Raw genomic sequence first — 14,812 nt, 5'->3', positions numbered from 1 at the left:
AAAGGTGCTTTATGATGTTGACTTAACAAAATGAATTGGTGATTACCAAAAAGCTAAGCATTTTTTTTTTTGAAAGAATAAACTTGAAAGTTAAACATGAACTGTCTTGTTTTATTGCTTGTCATTTGGGTGACATTGAAGCCTCGTATAAATTAATGGAGCCTCATTAGACCTATCAACCATTATAGTTCTAAAGAATACCAAAAACAAAAACTTAGCATAATTCAGTACTGACCCTTTGCAAGCCAAGAGGTTACACAAACAATCTAACGTACATCATTTCCTAACAATGTTTCAACTCACCACATGGCAAAGTAATCATGCAAATGAACTTTGAAATATCCATTTGGTGTTATGATCGATGATATGTAGTTTTTAGGAAAGTGGTAAATTAAACAACACTATTCAACTACTTAGATTTATCACGATACAAGGAGAACACGAATGCATTATGGACCCCTTTGTTCCTTATGGCTCATACAAAATTTAAACTATTGGAATTAAGAAGAAATAGATTTCCACTATCGTCTACCTTAATATCATCTTCACTATCACATTTATCTACACCATGGCAGTGTACAAATAAAAATGAAAGCTGAAATTTTTGTTTAGACTTTAGACTAATCAAGTCATCACATAAACAAATCTCACTCAATTGAGTTAAGAGAAAAGAACTTTATCTAATCAAATTGCTTTGTGTTGAAACCTCTTTCTAATCAATCAATAAAACATAGTCTAGTTGAGTAGGACATACGTAAGAGATATTATATAACATTGTGAGATCCATGTGAGAGTGATGTTACATGTACCCTTAAACAAGATACCACCTCTTCTATTACAGCTTAACAACAATAAAGCTTTAGTCTCAAATTTCGGAGTAAGGGTCAGCTACATTTATTCTTTTCTTTCATTCTATTTTATCAGAGAGAGAGAGAGAGAGAGAGAGAGAGATTTTATGATTCTAGTCCCTTGACCAACCCTCAAAAACAATTATTTGATCTCGACTTCCTTCACACATGCATCTGACTTTCACTGCCTTGGTGGACAGCAAATTGAATGCCAAGAGTAAAATTTACAGCCTGGCATATTTGAGAAGCAGAATATTTATATTTCAACCATGAAGCAACTTTATTGCATCTCCTTCACTGTTGATAAGTTGACTAAAGATAGAATATGTTGTGCAATCTCAGCAGAGGCATTGGGATTTGCAGCTTTGAGAGCCCTCTCAGACATATCTGCCATTTTGCTCTCATCTCCTGTCAAACGTGAAGACAATTTTAAGGAAAAAAAATGAACAAAGAACGTTTTAATTATCATGGTTTTCATTATTAATAACAATACCCACAAATGACATCCAACATCTTCAAGGACAAGTTTATTTATACAATTTATTAACACGTGGCCAAAAGAATAAAAAAAATCAACCACTTATCTCAAACATAACTTTACACATCTAACATAACTATACACACTCAAACCCAAATATGATATAACACATTTGAAATAATAGAAACATACACTTGAATATTCTTAATGCTTTTATGTGAAGTTGGAAATAATAATACTGTGAAGGTGGCATGTTCAAAGAAAATAGCAAAAAGGATGCGGACAACCAAAATTACATGCCTCAACCAGATGCATTTTAAAGAGTCCTAAGAAAAATTTCAGGAAATATAAGAGGAAGCCTCAAATTAATAAAGTCCTGAGTTTCAATTTTGTAAAATATCAGAGGAAGCAATACTGGGTATTGGCCTCTGTATCTGTTTAACAAAAAGAACCATTTGGGCTAAATGTTAGGGGAATCATCATCAGGCAAAATATTCAAGCAAGCACTTCAGGCAAAGCAATGCTGGACAATGGCACTGAAGTTTTGAGTACCCAAATGTTAGATGGAGCAATCTCACCTCATTGATGAATCTTCACAAGTAAGAATTGTCAGAGCCCTACAATATAATAACTGTCAGTTCCCTTCTACAATTCCCACATTGTTTTGCCCTTTGGGAGGGGGTGTTGGAAGGGGTGGGGGGGGGGGACCCATTCTATTTGCATGTTAAGGATCCTAATGCATTTCACATCTCATCTTTCTAGGATTTCATAAGAACTAAAATTATCTATGTAGCTTAGTAAAACCAGTGGAACTGCATAAGTACTCTAGAGTTTCATCATGTGAAAATCTGGAAAATCAAGATCTCATTATGATTTGGAAGTCAAATATAGAGTTTTTAAATTCCAGCACAGTAAAGTAATGAATGAACATCCAATAATAACCACAAATCTAAGCAAAAGATTCAACATACCCAATATCTCTTCAATTGCAATGGCAAGGGTGGTTGAATCAAGTTCATCTTCAGTTATAACCTTGCAATCTGCTAAATCAGCCAGTAAAGAAGCATTTCTGAATTGATGTCCTTCAGCAACATTTGGAGATGGTATCTACAAAGTCAGAAAGACATAATTACTCCCTCCTCCCAAAATAGAAGGGGTGCTTTCCTTCTTGCACCGCCCCAAAGTGCATGAAAGCGTAAAAGCTGAAATCTTTTACCCACTGAACTTCCCATATCGTCCTTAGATTTCTTGGCACCCCTCAGAGCATTCATGAAAATTGTTGTCTTCATTTTATGTCAATAAAATATGTGCCATTTGCAAAACTCCCATCTACTTTAGGATGGTGGGGAGTATATCTTTTTACACTCAGGCAATAAAACCAACCCAATTAAGGACATGAGAAAAATTGAAAACACGGCTGGAAAGTGAGTTTCACATGCAGGGTGATAAAATGCCATATAAGATGAACATATAGGCATGGGTTTATAAGCATAAATGGAAAAAAATAAGATGCCATTTTTTTTGGACATGTGAGAGAGAGAGATTGGAAAATTATTAACTTGGGACCTCATACTTTTGTTCTTCAGGATTTATTTTGTCATCATATCATCATGAATAATTACATAGTTATGTATTCATACTTGATCATTATTTTTTAGTTATGAGTTATGACTGACGGATTTCAAGAATCAAGAAAAAGGAATGTGCGTCCTTGCATGTGGGGCCCACATTTCTGGCTAGGGCATGGCTCTGATACCATCTGTAACGGCCCCACCCTAACTGTGTAGATATTGTCCACTTTGGGGCCCATACCCCTCATGGTTTTGTTCTTTTCCAGGTTGCGCTGGGGAAAAGGCCTCTACACATTGAAAGGAGGTTATTCTTTATAAGCACATTCCCATGTGCTTCCCTAGGCGATGTGGGATTCTATGGAATGCAAGACCCCTCTTTTTGGGTCACTACAATGTCAGTCAGATTCAGTTCCTAGATCCCACAGAAAAATTATTAGGAGCATCACTAGAGCACACACATTCAAAAAGACGCATTGGGCATAACGTCAATAGATTTTTCAGAGATTATATCTTCTGGACCTTCCAACGAGTTTAAAGACTGAGACTTCCCCAATAAAACTTAGATTCATATCCAAAACTCAAACATGTCTATTATTTATTAAGTTTTTAATCTTATATTCTCATCAGGCATGTATGTCAGTCAGAAGCAGTTCCTAGATTCAGTACAGAAAAAACCTGATCAGCATCATTAGAGCACATACATTCGAAAAGAGCTGCATTGTGCATAACGTCAATAGATTTTTCAAGGATAATATCTTCTGGACCTTCCAACAAGTATAAAGGTACTTACCACCTTTTTAAAAAAAAAAAAAAATTTAAACATTGTTATTTATAATTTGATTTTACTTCTTCCATCTCCCCGAACCTTCCTAGAAGAAGCAGAACCACTTAAATAATCATAAATCATCTTTTTTGAGAGGTAATAACTAATAAATGAATACACGAATCACTAAGATCAAATATTCAAAATTTACAAGATGAAAGTATTAGATGATTAGTTCAAACTTCAAAACTTTTCCTTTTCATGTAAATTGTTGGTGCAGATTTAAGATACCTATCATGAAATGCCAAAAAATAAAAACACTATCCTACTTGATTTCTCAAATTAGATCCCAAAATGTTATAATCTCATATATGAAAATTAGTACAATATAAAAGGAATTTTTATTTAAAATTTTTTCTTAAATTTAAAAAGGAAATGAAAAATGAAGCTTCTTTACCAGAATAGAAGGTTTCCCAGTGGCCAAGATCTCATAGCAAGTCATAGCACCGGCTCTAGAAATGATAAGGTCTGCAGCTGCATATGCTAAATCCATAGAGTGCATAAACCTTCATAAAACAGGGGCACATTAGACTAAAAGGAACTAATAACCAAGTAGATTATAAATTACACCTGAAGACAACCATTCTATTTGAGCTTCCAAAGTTAAAAGCAGGTCATAAATTTATAAATCAGATCATAATTATTGAAGTCAAACTTAAAATGATGGTGAGAAAATTGTTAGTAGGAACAGGAGTGCAAATAAATGTTATAGATCATTACAACTAAAGCAGAATATATCTAGACCTCAAAGTAGACAATGGAAAGAAGCAAGAATCCTGTAGTTAAATAAGTTGTCCGATGTTTGCTTCATGAAAATTTGAATCTATCAGCATTGTTGGACACCATTTGATGAATTTAACCAATTTGAGTGATTTCACCATATTGGGCATATTCATTGCTTTCCACCAAAACTTATACTGAGTTGAAAAAAATAGGAGAGGATTAGCAGAGGTAGGCCAAGGTAACAGCTATCGAGTGTAGGGCAAAGAGATATTACTACCTGGAAGTCTAAATGGTTAGTTGAATTGTCTTAAGATACGAAATTGGATACATACAGGAAAATCTAAAAAAATGTAGGTTACATGCCTGTTTATACCTTTTCAACTGATGATTTTGTTTTTTTTTTTTTTTTTTTTGGGGGGGGGGGGGGGGGTGGGGGGTGCAGACATAATCCATCATGCAAAGCAGCTTCTTAGCACTAAGATGGGGATGTAGAAAGATCCTAAAAAGTTAAACAAAATACATAAGAAGTTCAAAATACATTCTGTACGAGAGAGTAAAAAAAACCCACTTGCTCTGCTGCTTATTTGTAAGAGAATAGAGGTAAACTTTTTCATAACTATTTGAAAGTAGTATCCAAGTACCCAACTAGAATACCTATGGAATAATATTTTGAAATTTATAGTTATGTAGTTTCTCCCCTATAATATCTATGACATCAATAGACAACAATTAACCTTGGTTGTCACAAGTTTCATGCTTCTTCATGGTCATACAGAAAAACCAGTTTGATTCTATCGTGTGCTTTTCACTATCTCATTGTTGAGCAGCGAAAATCTGGCATGTTACACACCATCATTTCGCAAAATTGTTAAGTAATATTATTACCAAGTTCACTTCAAACCAACAAGGCAGCAAGCAATTGCATTTACAGAAACACTCAAAGTAATGGAATCATAAATAGACTAACAAATAGATTGTATCTCATTCATACAGAAAACTACTTACGGCGTCAAATACAAATGCGGGTGAGTTTTTACAAGGCTCTCCATCTCATTATAAGACTCAACTCCAGTCTGCCATATAATAAACAAGTTGTTGTTTCGCAACAGCATCTGATAATACAAGTTCAACATAGCAATATTAATAGCATTAGCACCCAAAGACCCTCCAAGCACCAACAAAACCTTTCCCTTCAAATCCCCCTCCTTCCCTGACTTAGGAAAGAAACTCAACCTCGCTGCTGCCTTTGGCACGTAATGCCTCAATGCCATCCTCACCGGATTCCCACACACCACACATTTATTCTTCCTTGGAAAACAATCAATGGTCGAATTAAATGCCACGAAAACAACCTCAGCCAAGAATGAAAGAACCCAATTGGCAATCCCTGGAACTGAGTTCTGCTCTTGGATCACAACCTTAATGCCTTTCAGCCAAGCAGCTAGGCATATTGGGAATGAGACGTACCCGCCAGTACCAACAACAATATGAGGATCAAATTCCGAAAGTTTTCGATGACTTTGGATCAGGCTTTTTATCAAGCGGATGGGGAGCAAGAGGTTTCGTGGGGAGATAAGAGGTCGGGCTAGGGGAGAGGCGGGGACGGGGGCGAAGGCATAGCCAGTGGAGGGGATTCCGGCGCTTTCCATGCTATCGGGTGTGCCTAGGAAGAGGATTTGGACGTTGGGGTTGGTGATTTTGAGCTCGTCGGCTATGGCGACTGCAGGATATATGTGGCCACCAGTGCCACCAGCAGCGAAGACCACACGGAGAGTGTCAGTGGCATCATTTTGCGTGGTGGGTATTTGCTCATTTGGTTGCTGGTGTTCGAGGGAGAGACAGCAGAGGAGCTTGAGGGACCTGAAATGGAAAAAAAACAGAGAGAGATCAGTAAACTCAGTGTATATGTGTGTGTGTGTGTGTGTGTGTGTGTGTGTGTGAAAGAGAGTAAGAGAGAGAGATGCAGAGCTTGCCTGGATTTGGGTTTAAGTGGAAGAGTGAGAGAAAAGGAGGAGGGGAGAGAAGAGTAGAATGGTAAGTATGGGGGTTTTGGAGAAATGGAAATGGCCATTAGAGCTGGGGAAGAAGGAATATTGATGGGTGCATTGGTGAAGAGTGGACTTGTATTGAAAGTCAGAGTAAAGAGTGTGAGAAAGAACACTGGGTGGCGAGTTGAAAGTGGGGTATCTCAGACACAACTCCACTGGTGGGGGTGGAGAACTAGGGAGGGAGAGGGAGTACAAGTAATGGGAGTTGAGAAAGAGAGTTGATAAACAAAAAATGTTTAATAGTGGCGCACTGGCGCCTCCTAGTCAAGTCTTAACTACAATTGAGTTTTGAGAGTTGCTGTCCTACTCCTCTCAATGCTGATTTTTGGGACTAGACCAACTTCTCCTACAAATTGAAAACGTCTCTAGGGATGATCATGATTAAGGGACGACCATTTTGTCCCGCCTAGTCCCACCCTACGATGAAATAAAGTGGAAATTAAGAACTAGGCAATATGTATATTAGGAGTTTTTATGTGCTATTAGACTGTTGGTGTTAAAAAAACTTAGTTTGTATTACTAAATATTTAAATGCATATTCTTCTATAAAAATAATTTATTTTTTTAAATGCATATATATTAATACACTTTTTTTTTTTTTGGTTATGATATTTTCTTATTAAACACTTTGAATAATATTATTCAATTCTTACTTAAAATTAGTTTTTATATGATGTGATAAATTTATTTATAATTTTTAGTATATTTATATTAATGAAATAGATTTTTATATAAAAGAAAAAAAATTGTAGCAGATGTGGGGCAAGGCAAATTGACACGAGTAGTGTATTAAAGGATGAGGATAGGTAAAGAAAGTTTGTCTTATCATGCAGGGTTGGGCAGGGTTGGAGCAAGATAAAATCTTGCGAGATGTGGGTGAAATTCCCATCCTTCGACCCTGCTCTATCCTGTTGCCATCCATTGCCCATTATAACTAAAAACACAACTTTAAGTCACGATTTAAAACTTGAAAAATTTATGTTTTCATTTATAATGGGCAGTTTGTATTTGTACACAGTGTGTGCAACAAAAAATTATTTGAGTACGATGGAAAAAATTCAGATGATTTTTTTGGTATAGTAACTGGACTTTTTTACGAATTCTGCTTATACTTGAAGTTAAGGGAGGTAGAGAAATTGCTCAATAAAGAAAATATCTGGTTTACATATAATTCTGTTCGTTCGGGATTGTCTCAGTTTCAAATAAAATAAGAAAACGTTAGACAGTGTTTAAATTGATTGAAACTCTTTCTTGAATTATCAAATTCAAATAACGCTAGATTGTGACCCCTTGTATTATTGTGAGTGTGATTCAATATATAGTTTTCATCAAATCCTTTTGTACTTTTCAAAATGTAATTCAAATTATATTCAATATACAGTTTTCTTAAGCACTCACACCGGATAGTCTCTCTATTGTCATTATAATGTAGGTTAACTGTTAGAAACATTTTCATTTGAGAAAAATGCACGTGACTGTTTCAGGATTCGAAGATCAACTAACAAAATAACGTGCTTATTGGACTTTTTTTTTTTTTTTTTTTGGTGTGTGTGGGGGGGGGGGGGGGGGGGGGGGTGTGGAGGAAACGTGCTTACCGGACTTAACAAACAACACACAGCTTGTTTTAAGACTATGCATGTTATTAGATTCCCACATATCGGCAAATAATTATCTAGAATGAGTGTTTTACGGAATCCAAAAGTTACCTTTAGACTCCTATGCACATTTTACTACAAGTTTTATCGATTTTGCAATTAACAGTCCAAATAGTTGACTAATCTGATTATTGTGCTAGTTAGATAAATTAGTAAATCAAACAATCACATGAACAATCTCACACACACGAGATGATGGATTGTTCACGAAATGAAAACCCAATAAGGAAAAACACTCCCAAGGCCATGCCTAGCTCGTCAAATCCACTATGAAAAAGTCGCAATACTATTAGGGGTGTGCAAAAAACCGATGAACCAAACAAATCGGCCGAAACCAACCGAACCATTGCCAAATTTTCGATTCAGTTTTGGTTTTGAATTTTTAAAACCAAAAATATTCGGTTCGGTTTTCGGTTTGAATGCACCGAACCAAACCGAATCATATTATAATATTTTATATATAATATAAATTTTATAAATATTTAGGCCTCCTATACATATTTGGGCTTTTCATTTTGTTTAAAAACATTTGGGCCTTTTAAAAAAAAAAAATTGATCTAGCCTTTACATTTCATGTTTTCAATTCTCATTTTATCATTAGATTAAGTAACTATAATTAAACTAATTACTAATTTGATATCTAATTAAACTTAATCTAATTAAACTATAAAAACCAAAAAAAAAAAACCTTATAGACCCACACGTTATCAGTTCTCACATTTACTCTTAGACTTCAGTCCCTCTCAGCTCTCACAGTCTCCTCTCACAACCTCCACTCCAATCCCTCTCACAGCCTCCACTCCACGCTGGCTTCCACGCAAATCTGCCTTTGTGTCGTTTCCACACGAATCTGTCTCTACTGTTGCCTCAATCTGCCTCTGCCGCTGCCTTCACACGCCAGCCTCCACATGAATCTGCCTTTGCCGCCGCCTCGATCTACCTCTGCCGTCGCCTCCACACGAATCGGCCTCTGTCGCCACCTCCACAAGCCGGTCTCCCCATGCCGGCTTGATCTTTTCATTCTCAGTTTCTCATAGTGACATTTCTCGATAACCCTCTCTCTTTTTTGTATTTTGGGTTTTGTTTAATATTGCTATTTTTTGTGAATCTGTGATTGTGATTTTGAGTTGTTATATTGAAAAATTGATAACCCCATGTGATGTTGAGTTGTTTTTTTCTTTTTGTGATTGTGAATCTGTGATGTTGATTGAAACTGAAAACCAACTGAAACTGACCAAAATTGAAATACAACCGAAACTGATCGGTTTCCAATTATTTTGGTCAATTTCGGTTGGGAATTTCACAAACCCAAAATTTTGGTTTCGGTTGGCCAAAACTAAAAAAATTGACCAAACCGAACCGATTACATCGCTAAATACTACCAACTTACAAGACCTTCCGTATACATTGTATCTAAGCTTTTTGCTCTTACTGCAACTACTAATCTAGCCATTGTCTTCACAATTCTTCAATGCTATAATTCGATCGCTAACTGCAAATTGATCTCTTGATTACTCCAAGGCTACTTGAAAATTTGATCATTGCCTCTATGGTTTCTAACAACACTCTAATATCAATAAAGTGATCTTTGTGTTGTGGGTGTGAATCTCCTCTAAAAAATTGGTCAATTGGAGTGGGTGAAGAAATAGATGGCACTTGGTTAGGTTTTCACATGATACACTCTTCGGCCATCAAGCTTTTTGTCTCATGGATATTCGGGTTTTAATTTCATTCTTATATGGGTAACACTTGAGGAGTGATTAGCTCCACAAACAATTGAGAAAATCCCAATTTGTGAATTTCCATAACAAAATAGCTTGACCGAATGTTTTGTAAGTTTTAGAAGAAACTCTTTGTCTAATAGAATTTTGAATTGTGTAACTTTGCTTGATTGGTCCCAACTTCACTTAACTAAATTTCCCTGATATGCACCATGTAGAGCTTTCTTATAAGTTAAGAAACAATTACAATGAAATTTTAACATTACAAGTAAAATTTTTTACATAACTATTTATACTATAAATATCCTAACAATCTCCCTCCTTCTCAACTCTATAACAAAAGACTCTAAACAAACTCAAGAACTAGAATGCAACAATAAAGTAAACAAAATATCATAGCGTATCATAAAAGATTATAATTTTGCTAGACAATAAATCTTCATCAAAAGACTACAATGATCAATTAAAAAAATAAATCAATCATCCGAACATGTTAACATAGCAACTCCTCCTTGGTTATTGATGCAGCCTTCTTAGGCCTTTATTGTCTTCTAGCATTCATCCAGTGTTATTGTTCATTGTCATAATCAAGGGTGGAACTAGAATTTCAAGAATGGGGGGCCAAAGATAAAATTTTAACTAATGTAATTGTTAACGTATATAGTGTTGTGCGCTTTAGGCTCAACTAGATTACTTGTATAGCACACATTTTTGTACTACACTTTTTCTTGTACTGCATGCATATGTCTACTATATAAAGATACTCATGTATATTCTACTATTTTGAGAAATACAATACAATTATTCAGTATTTCTAATATGGTATCAGAGCCACTACTCTAACCCTCTAGTGTGCTGCTCTTAAGCAGTCTTGTCTTCTTAGGTGTCATCCACTGCAGCAGTTGTTGTGAGCAACACCACTGCCTCCACCGTGACTCCAATACATCAAAGACCACTGCCTTGCTACCACCACCACTTCCGCTTCTCCGATTAGACCACAGATGCACTGTCAGAAAGTAATCTCTCTAATTTGCTCTTTTGTGAAAAAATCGTCTTCATCAGACCTTTCACGTGCCTCCATGCACCGCTACAAGTCTTGGCATTAAAATCATGCGCCACCAATCCTCTTCATGCGCTTCCACGCATCTACACGTGCCAGAACTCGGTTGGCTGACATCATCAGTTATGCCACGTTAGCCCTAGTGACATCATCAAGCCACGTCATCACTGCTTGCATTAGTAACATGTTAGCACTCAATCAGCGATTACATCATCACGCTGACGTCATCACTGTTGACTTTTTAGTTGATTGTTAACCTTCGCCTTTAACCGTTGACTTTTTACCCGGGTTGACTTTTTGTAGTCCAGATGCTTTTTACCCAGTTTTTCATTTAGATTTTATTTTTGCAGTCCATTTTTGCATATTTTGCTTCTAAATGAAGAATAAGGACAAGTCTTTTTCTTGTTGCAATAATTGTTGCTGACAATCCAGCAAACGTTTTTGCAATTTCTGCAAAAGTTTTAACTACAATATTGAGACTTGCTATCATCGCAAAAAATCAATTGTTTCAATTTCTGCTGCTACTGTTGCTAACACTAAGAGTGTCCAGCCAATGGCTCCCGTCTCTGCACAGTCTAAATCTTCAGGACGCACTTTCACCATGTCCACAGATGACTTTAAAAGCATCATCGCTAATGTCATTAGTATGGTTGATAATGCATCTTATTTCTCTTCTCTCTCAACTTTATCTGGTATGTCTCATTCCTCTTAGCTTATGGATTCTACTTGTTGTAATCACATGACACCTCACTTGTCCTTATTTTCTGAACTTAAACTTGCACCACACCCTTTTAATATTCGCACAGCAAATGGTTCCACAATGTCGAGTCATAATATAGGTTCCATTTCAACCTCCAACTTCTCGGTTCCTGGGGTCTTTAATGTTCATAACCTTTTTTACAATTTATTTTCTGTGGGACAATTAGTTGAGTTGAGTTATCACATTATCTTTGACGAGAGCGTGGGATCGGTCCTAGAGTTGGGCGTATGTTTTCCATGGACAACCTTCGTCTTCCACTTGTTGCTCTTGTTTTTGTTGCTACAGCTACTACAGTTTCTTTAATTCCTTCCCTTGCACTTTGGCATGCTTGACTTGGTCACGCATCTTCCTTTTGGGTACAACAATTGGCTTCTAGAGATTTGTTAGATTCAGTATCTACAGAAAATTTTGATTGTGTTTCATGCCAGTTAGGAAAACAACTAGCTTTTCCTTTCAATACTAATGAATCAATATCCATTGATATCTTTGACCTTATTCATTTTGATGTTTGGGGGCCTTCCTCTGTTTCTAGTATTGATGGGTCTTGATATTTTGTTGTCTTTTTTTATGATTACTGTCACTATAGCTAGATTTTTAATATAAAACATCGTTCGGAATTATTGCAAGTATATTTTAATTTTACAAAAATAGTTGAAACTCAATTTTCCAAATGCATCAAAATTTTTTCGATTTGATAATGCTCTTGAATACACTCAATATGCTTTCTAAGCTGTTTTGCATTTCCATGGCACTATTCATCAACTAACTTGTTTAGGTACCTCTTAACAAAATGGTAGAGCTGAACGAAAACTTCTTCATATTCTTGACACTATTCGTGCTATCCTTCTCTCTGTTAAAGTTCCTGCTCCTTTTTGGGGCGAAGCTGCTTTTCATGTTGTTCATGCTATTAATTGCATTCCAAGTACTGTTATCCAAAATCAAACTCCATATGAGCGCCTTTTTGGGTCACTTCCAGACTATCACCACCTTCGCTCCTTCAGTTTTGCTTGTTCTTTAGCCACATGAGCGTAACAAACTTAAGCCTTGGTCAAGGCTTTGTTGTTTTCTTGGCTATGACAAAACTCAAAAGGGGTATCGGTGTTATGATCCTGTGTCTCATTATCTTCATATCTCTCACAATGTTGTCTTTTGGGAACATCGCTTCTTTGTCAAGCTTTCTCACTTCTATGCCTCCCTATCTTCTTCCTCTGTCTTAGATCTTTTTCCAGATGAGGCACATTCCTTCTGTAGCTGCTCCTGATTCTTCTATAGACTTCTCTGTCCAACCACCAGATATCCTTGATCCTAGTTCACCCTTTAATGAACAAGTGAAAGATAAACAGGTCAAAGAAGAGCTACCCAACCCTGAGCTTGGGTCCCTTTCTCCTGCTTCGCCTGAAGATCTTGTATAAGACATTCCACCTCATTACTCAACTCGGGTAAGATCCATTCATGCACATTTTCTTGACTATCATTGTTACATTGCCCTTACTACACTACATGAGCCTCACACCTATCATGAGGCTTCCATTGACACTTTATGGCAGATTGTAATGAAAGAGAAACTTGATGCATTATCTAAAAACCATACTTGGGATTTGGTGACTCTTCCCCTGGGAAATCTGTGGTTGGTTGTAAGTGGATCTACAAGATTAAGACTTGCTTTGATGGGTCCATTGAGTGCTACAAAGCACGTCTTTTTGCAAAAAGTTTTATACAAGAGTATGAGATTGATTATGAAGAGATTTTTGCTCCAGTTGCTCATATCTCATTTATTCGTGCCCTCTTAGTTGTTGCTGCTGCTAGTAAATGGGACATTTTTCAAATGGATGTCAAAAATGCATTTCTTAATGCGGATTTAAATGAAGAAGTTTATATGCAACCTCCTCCTAGTCTCTTTGTTGAATCAAACAAGGTTTGTCACCTTTGACGTGCACCTTATGGCCTTAAACAAGTTTCACGAGCTTGGTTTTCCAAATTTAGCTCTACCATTTCTTGCTTGGGTTACATGACCAGTCATTATGATTCTGCCTTATTTCTTCGTTGCACTGACAAAGACACTATTTTACTTCTCCTGTATGTGGATGATATGATCATAATTGGTGATGACCTCAGCTACTTCTTGGACATCTCAGTTACTTCTTGGGTCTTAAAATCACTCATTCTACAAATGGACTTTATATTACTCAAGCCAAGTATGCCTCTGGACTCTTGTCTTGAGCTGGATTTACTGGTAGCAAGACTATTGACACTCTAGTTAAGCTTAATGCGCATCTAACTCCCTTAGGTGGGAAACCATTGTCTAATCTCTCTCTTTACAGACGCTTGGTTGGCAGCCTAGTTTATTTCATTGTCACTCATTCAGACATGTCCTATACTGTTCACTAGGTGAGCCAGTATCTGTTTGCTCCACAATCAACTCACTATGCTGCTATTCTACGCATTCTTTGATACCTAAAGGGCACCCTCTTCTATGGTCTTTTTTACTCTGCTTAGTCTCCTTTTGTTCTCTGTGCATTTTTTGATGCTGATTAGGCAGGAGATCCCACTGATCGCAGGTCCACCACTAGTTATTGCTTTCTTCTTGGTTCTTCTCTGATTTCTTAGTGAAGTAAGAAACAAACTCATGTGGCCCGCTCTAGTAATGAGGCAGAATATCGTGCCCTTGCTGATACCACATCTGAGCTCTTTTGACTACGATGGCTTTTCAAAGACTTAGGTGTGTTCACACCTTCTGCTACTCCTCTTTATTGTGACAACCAGAGTGCCATTCATTTTGCTCACAATGATGTCTTCCATGAATGGACTAAACATATCGAGATCAATTGTCATTTTATCCATTATCATCTTGTCCATGATGTTTTCAAGTTGATCTCAGTCTCCTCTAAAGATCAACTTGCAAATATCTTCACTAAGTTACATCCTAAGAGACGCCTTCGTGATTTGGTTGACAACCTTAAGCTGGTCTCACATCCACCTTGTGTTTGAGGGGGACTATTAATGTATATAGTGTTGTGGGCTTTAGGCACAACTAGATTACTTGTATAGCACACATTTTTGTACTACACTTTTGCTTGTATTGCACGTATATGCCTCATATATAAAGGCACTTATGTATATTCTAT

At 36.6% G+C, this 14,812-nt stretch overlaps 1 protein-coding gene across 1 annotated transcript; it reads right to left on the bottom strand.

The window, feature by feature from the left end:
* Window positions 1–637: 637 nt before the first annotated feature.
* Window positions 638–6,816, bottom strand: LOC126702135 (uncharacterized). The gene is made up of 5 exons (XM_050400780.1): window positions 6,417–6,816; window positions 5,449–6,303; window positions 4,118–4,226; window positions 2,298–2,433; window positions 638–1,256 (listed from the first exon to the last, which is right to left on the bottom strand). Exons 1-5 carry the CDS (start codon window positions 6,512–6,514, stop codon window positions 1,129–1,131), a joined length of 1,326 nt encoding a protein of 441 aa, XP_050256737.1. The 5' UTR covers window positions 6,515–6,816; the 3' UTR covers window positions 638–1,128.
* Between the last annotated feature and the right edge of the window lie 7,996 nt (window positions 6,817–14,812).

This window comes from Quercus robur, chromosome 10 (genome assembly GCF_932294415.1).
Source record: "Quercus robur chromosome 10, dhQueRobu3.1, whole genome shotgun sequence".
Taxonomy (NCBI): Eukaryota; Viridiplantae; Streptophyta; class Magnoliopsida; order Fagales; family Fagaceae; genus Quercus; species Quercus robur.
This window is presented reverse-complemented; position numbering and strand designations above follow the sequence as displayed.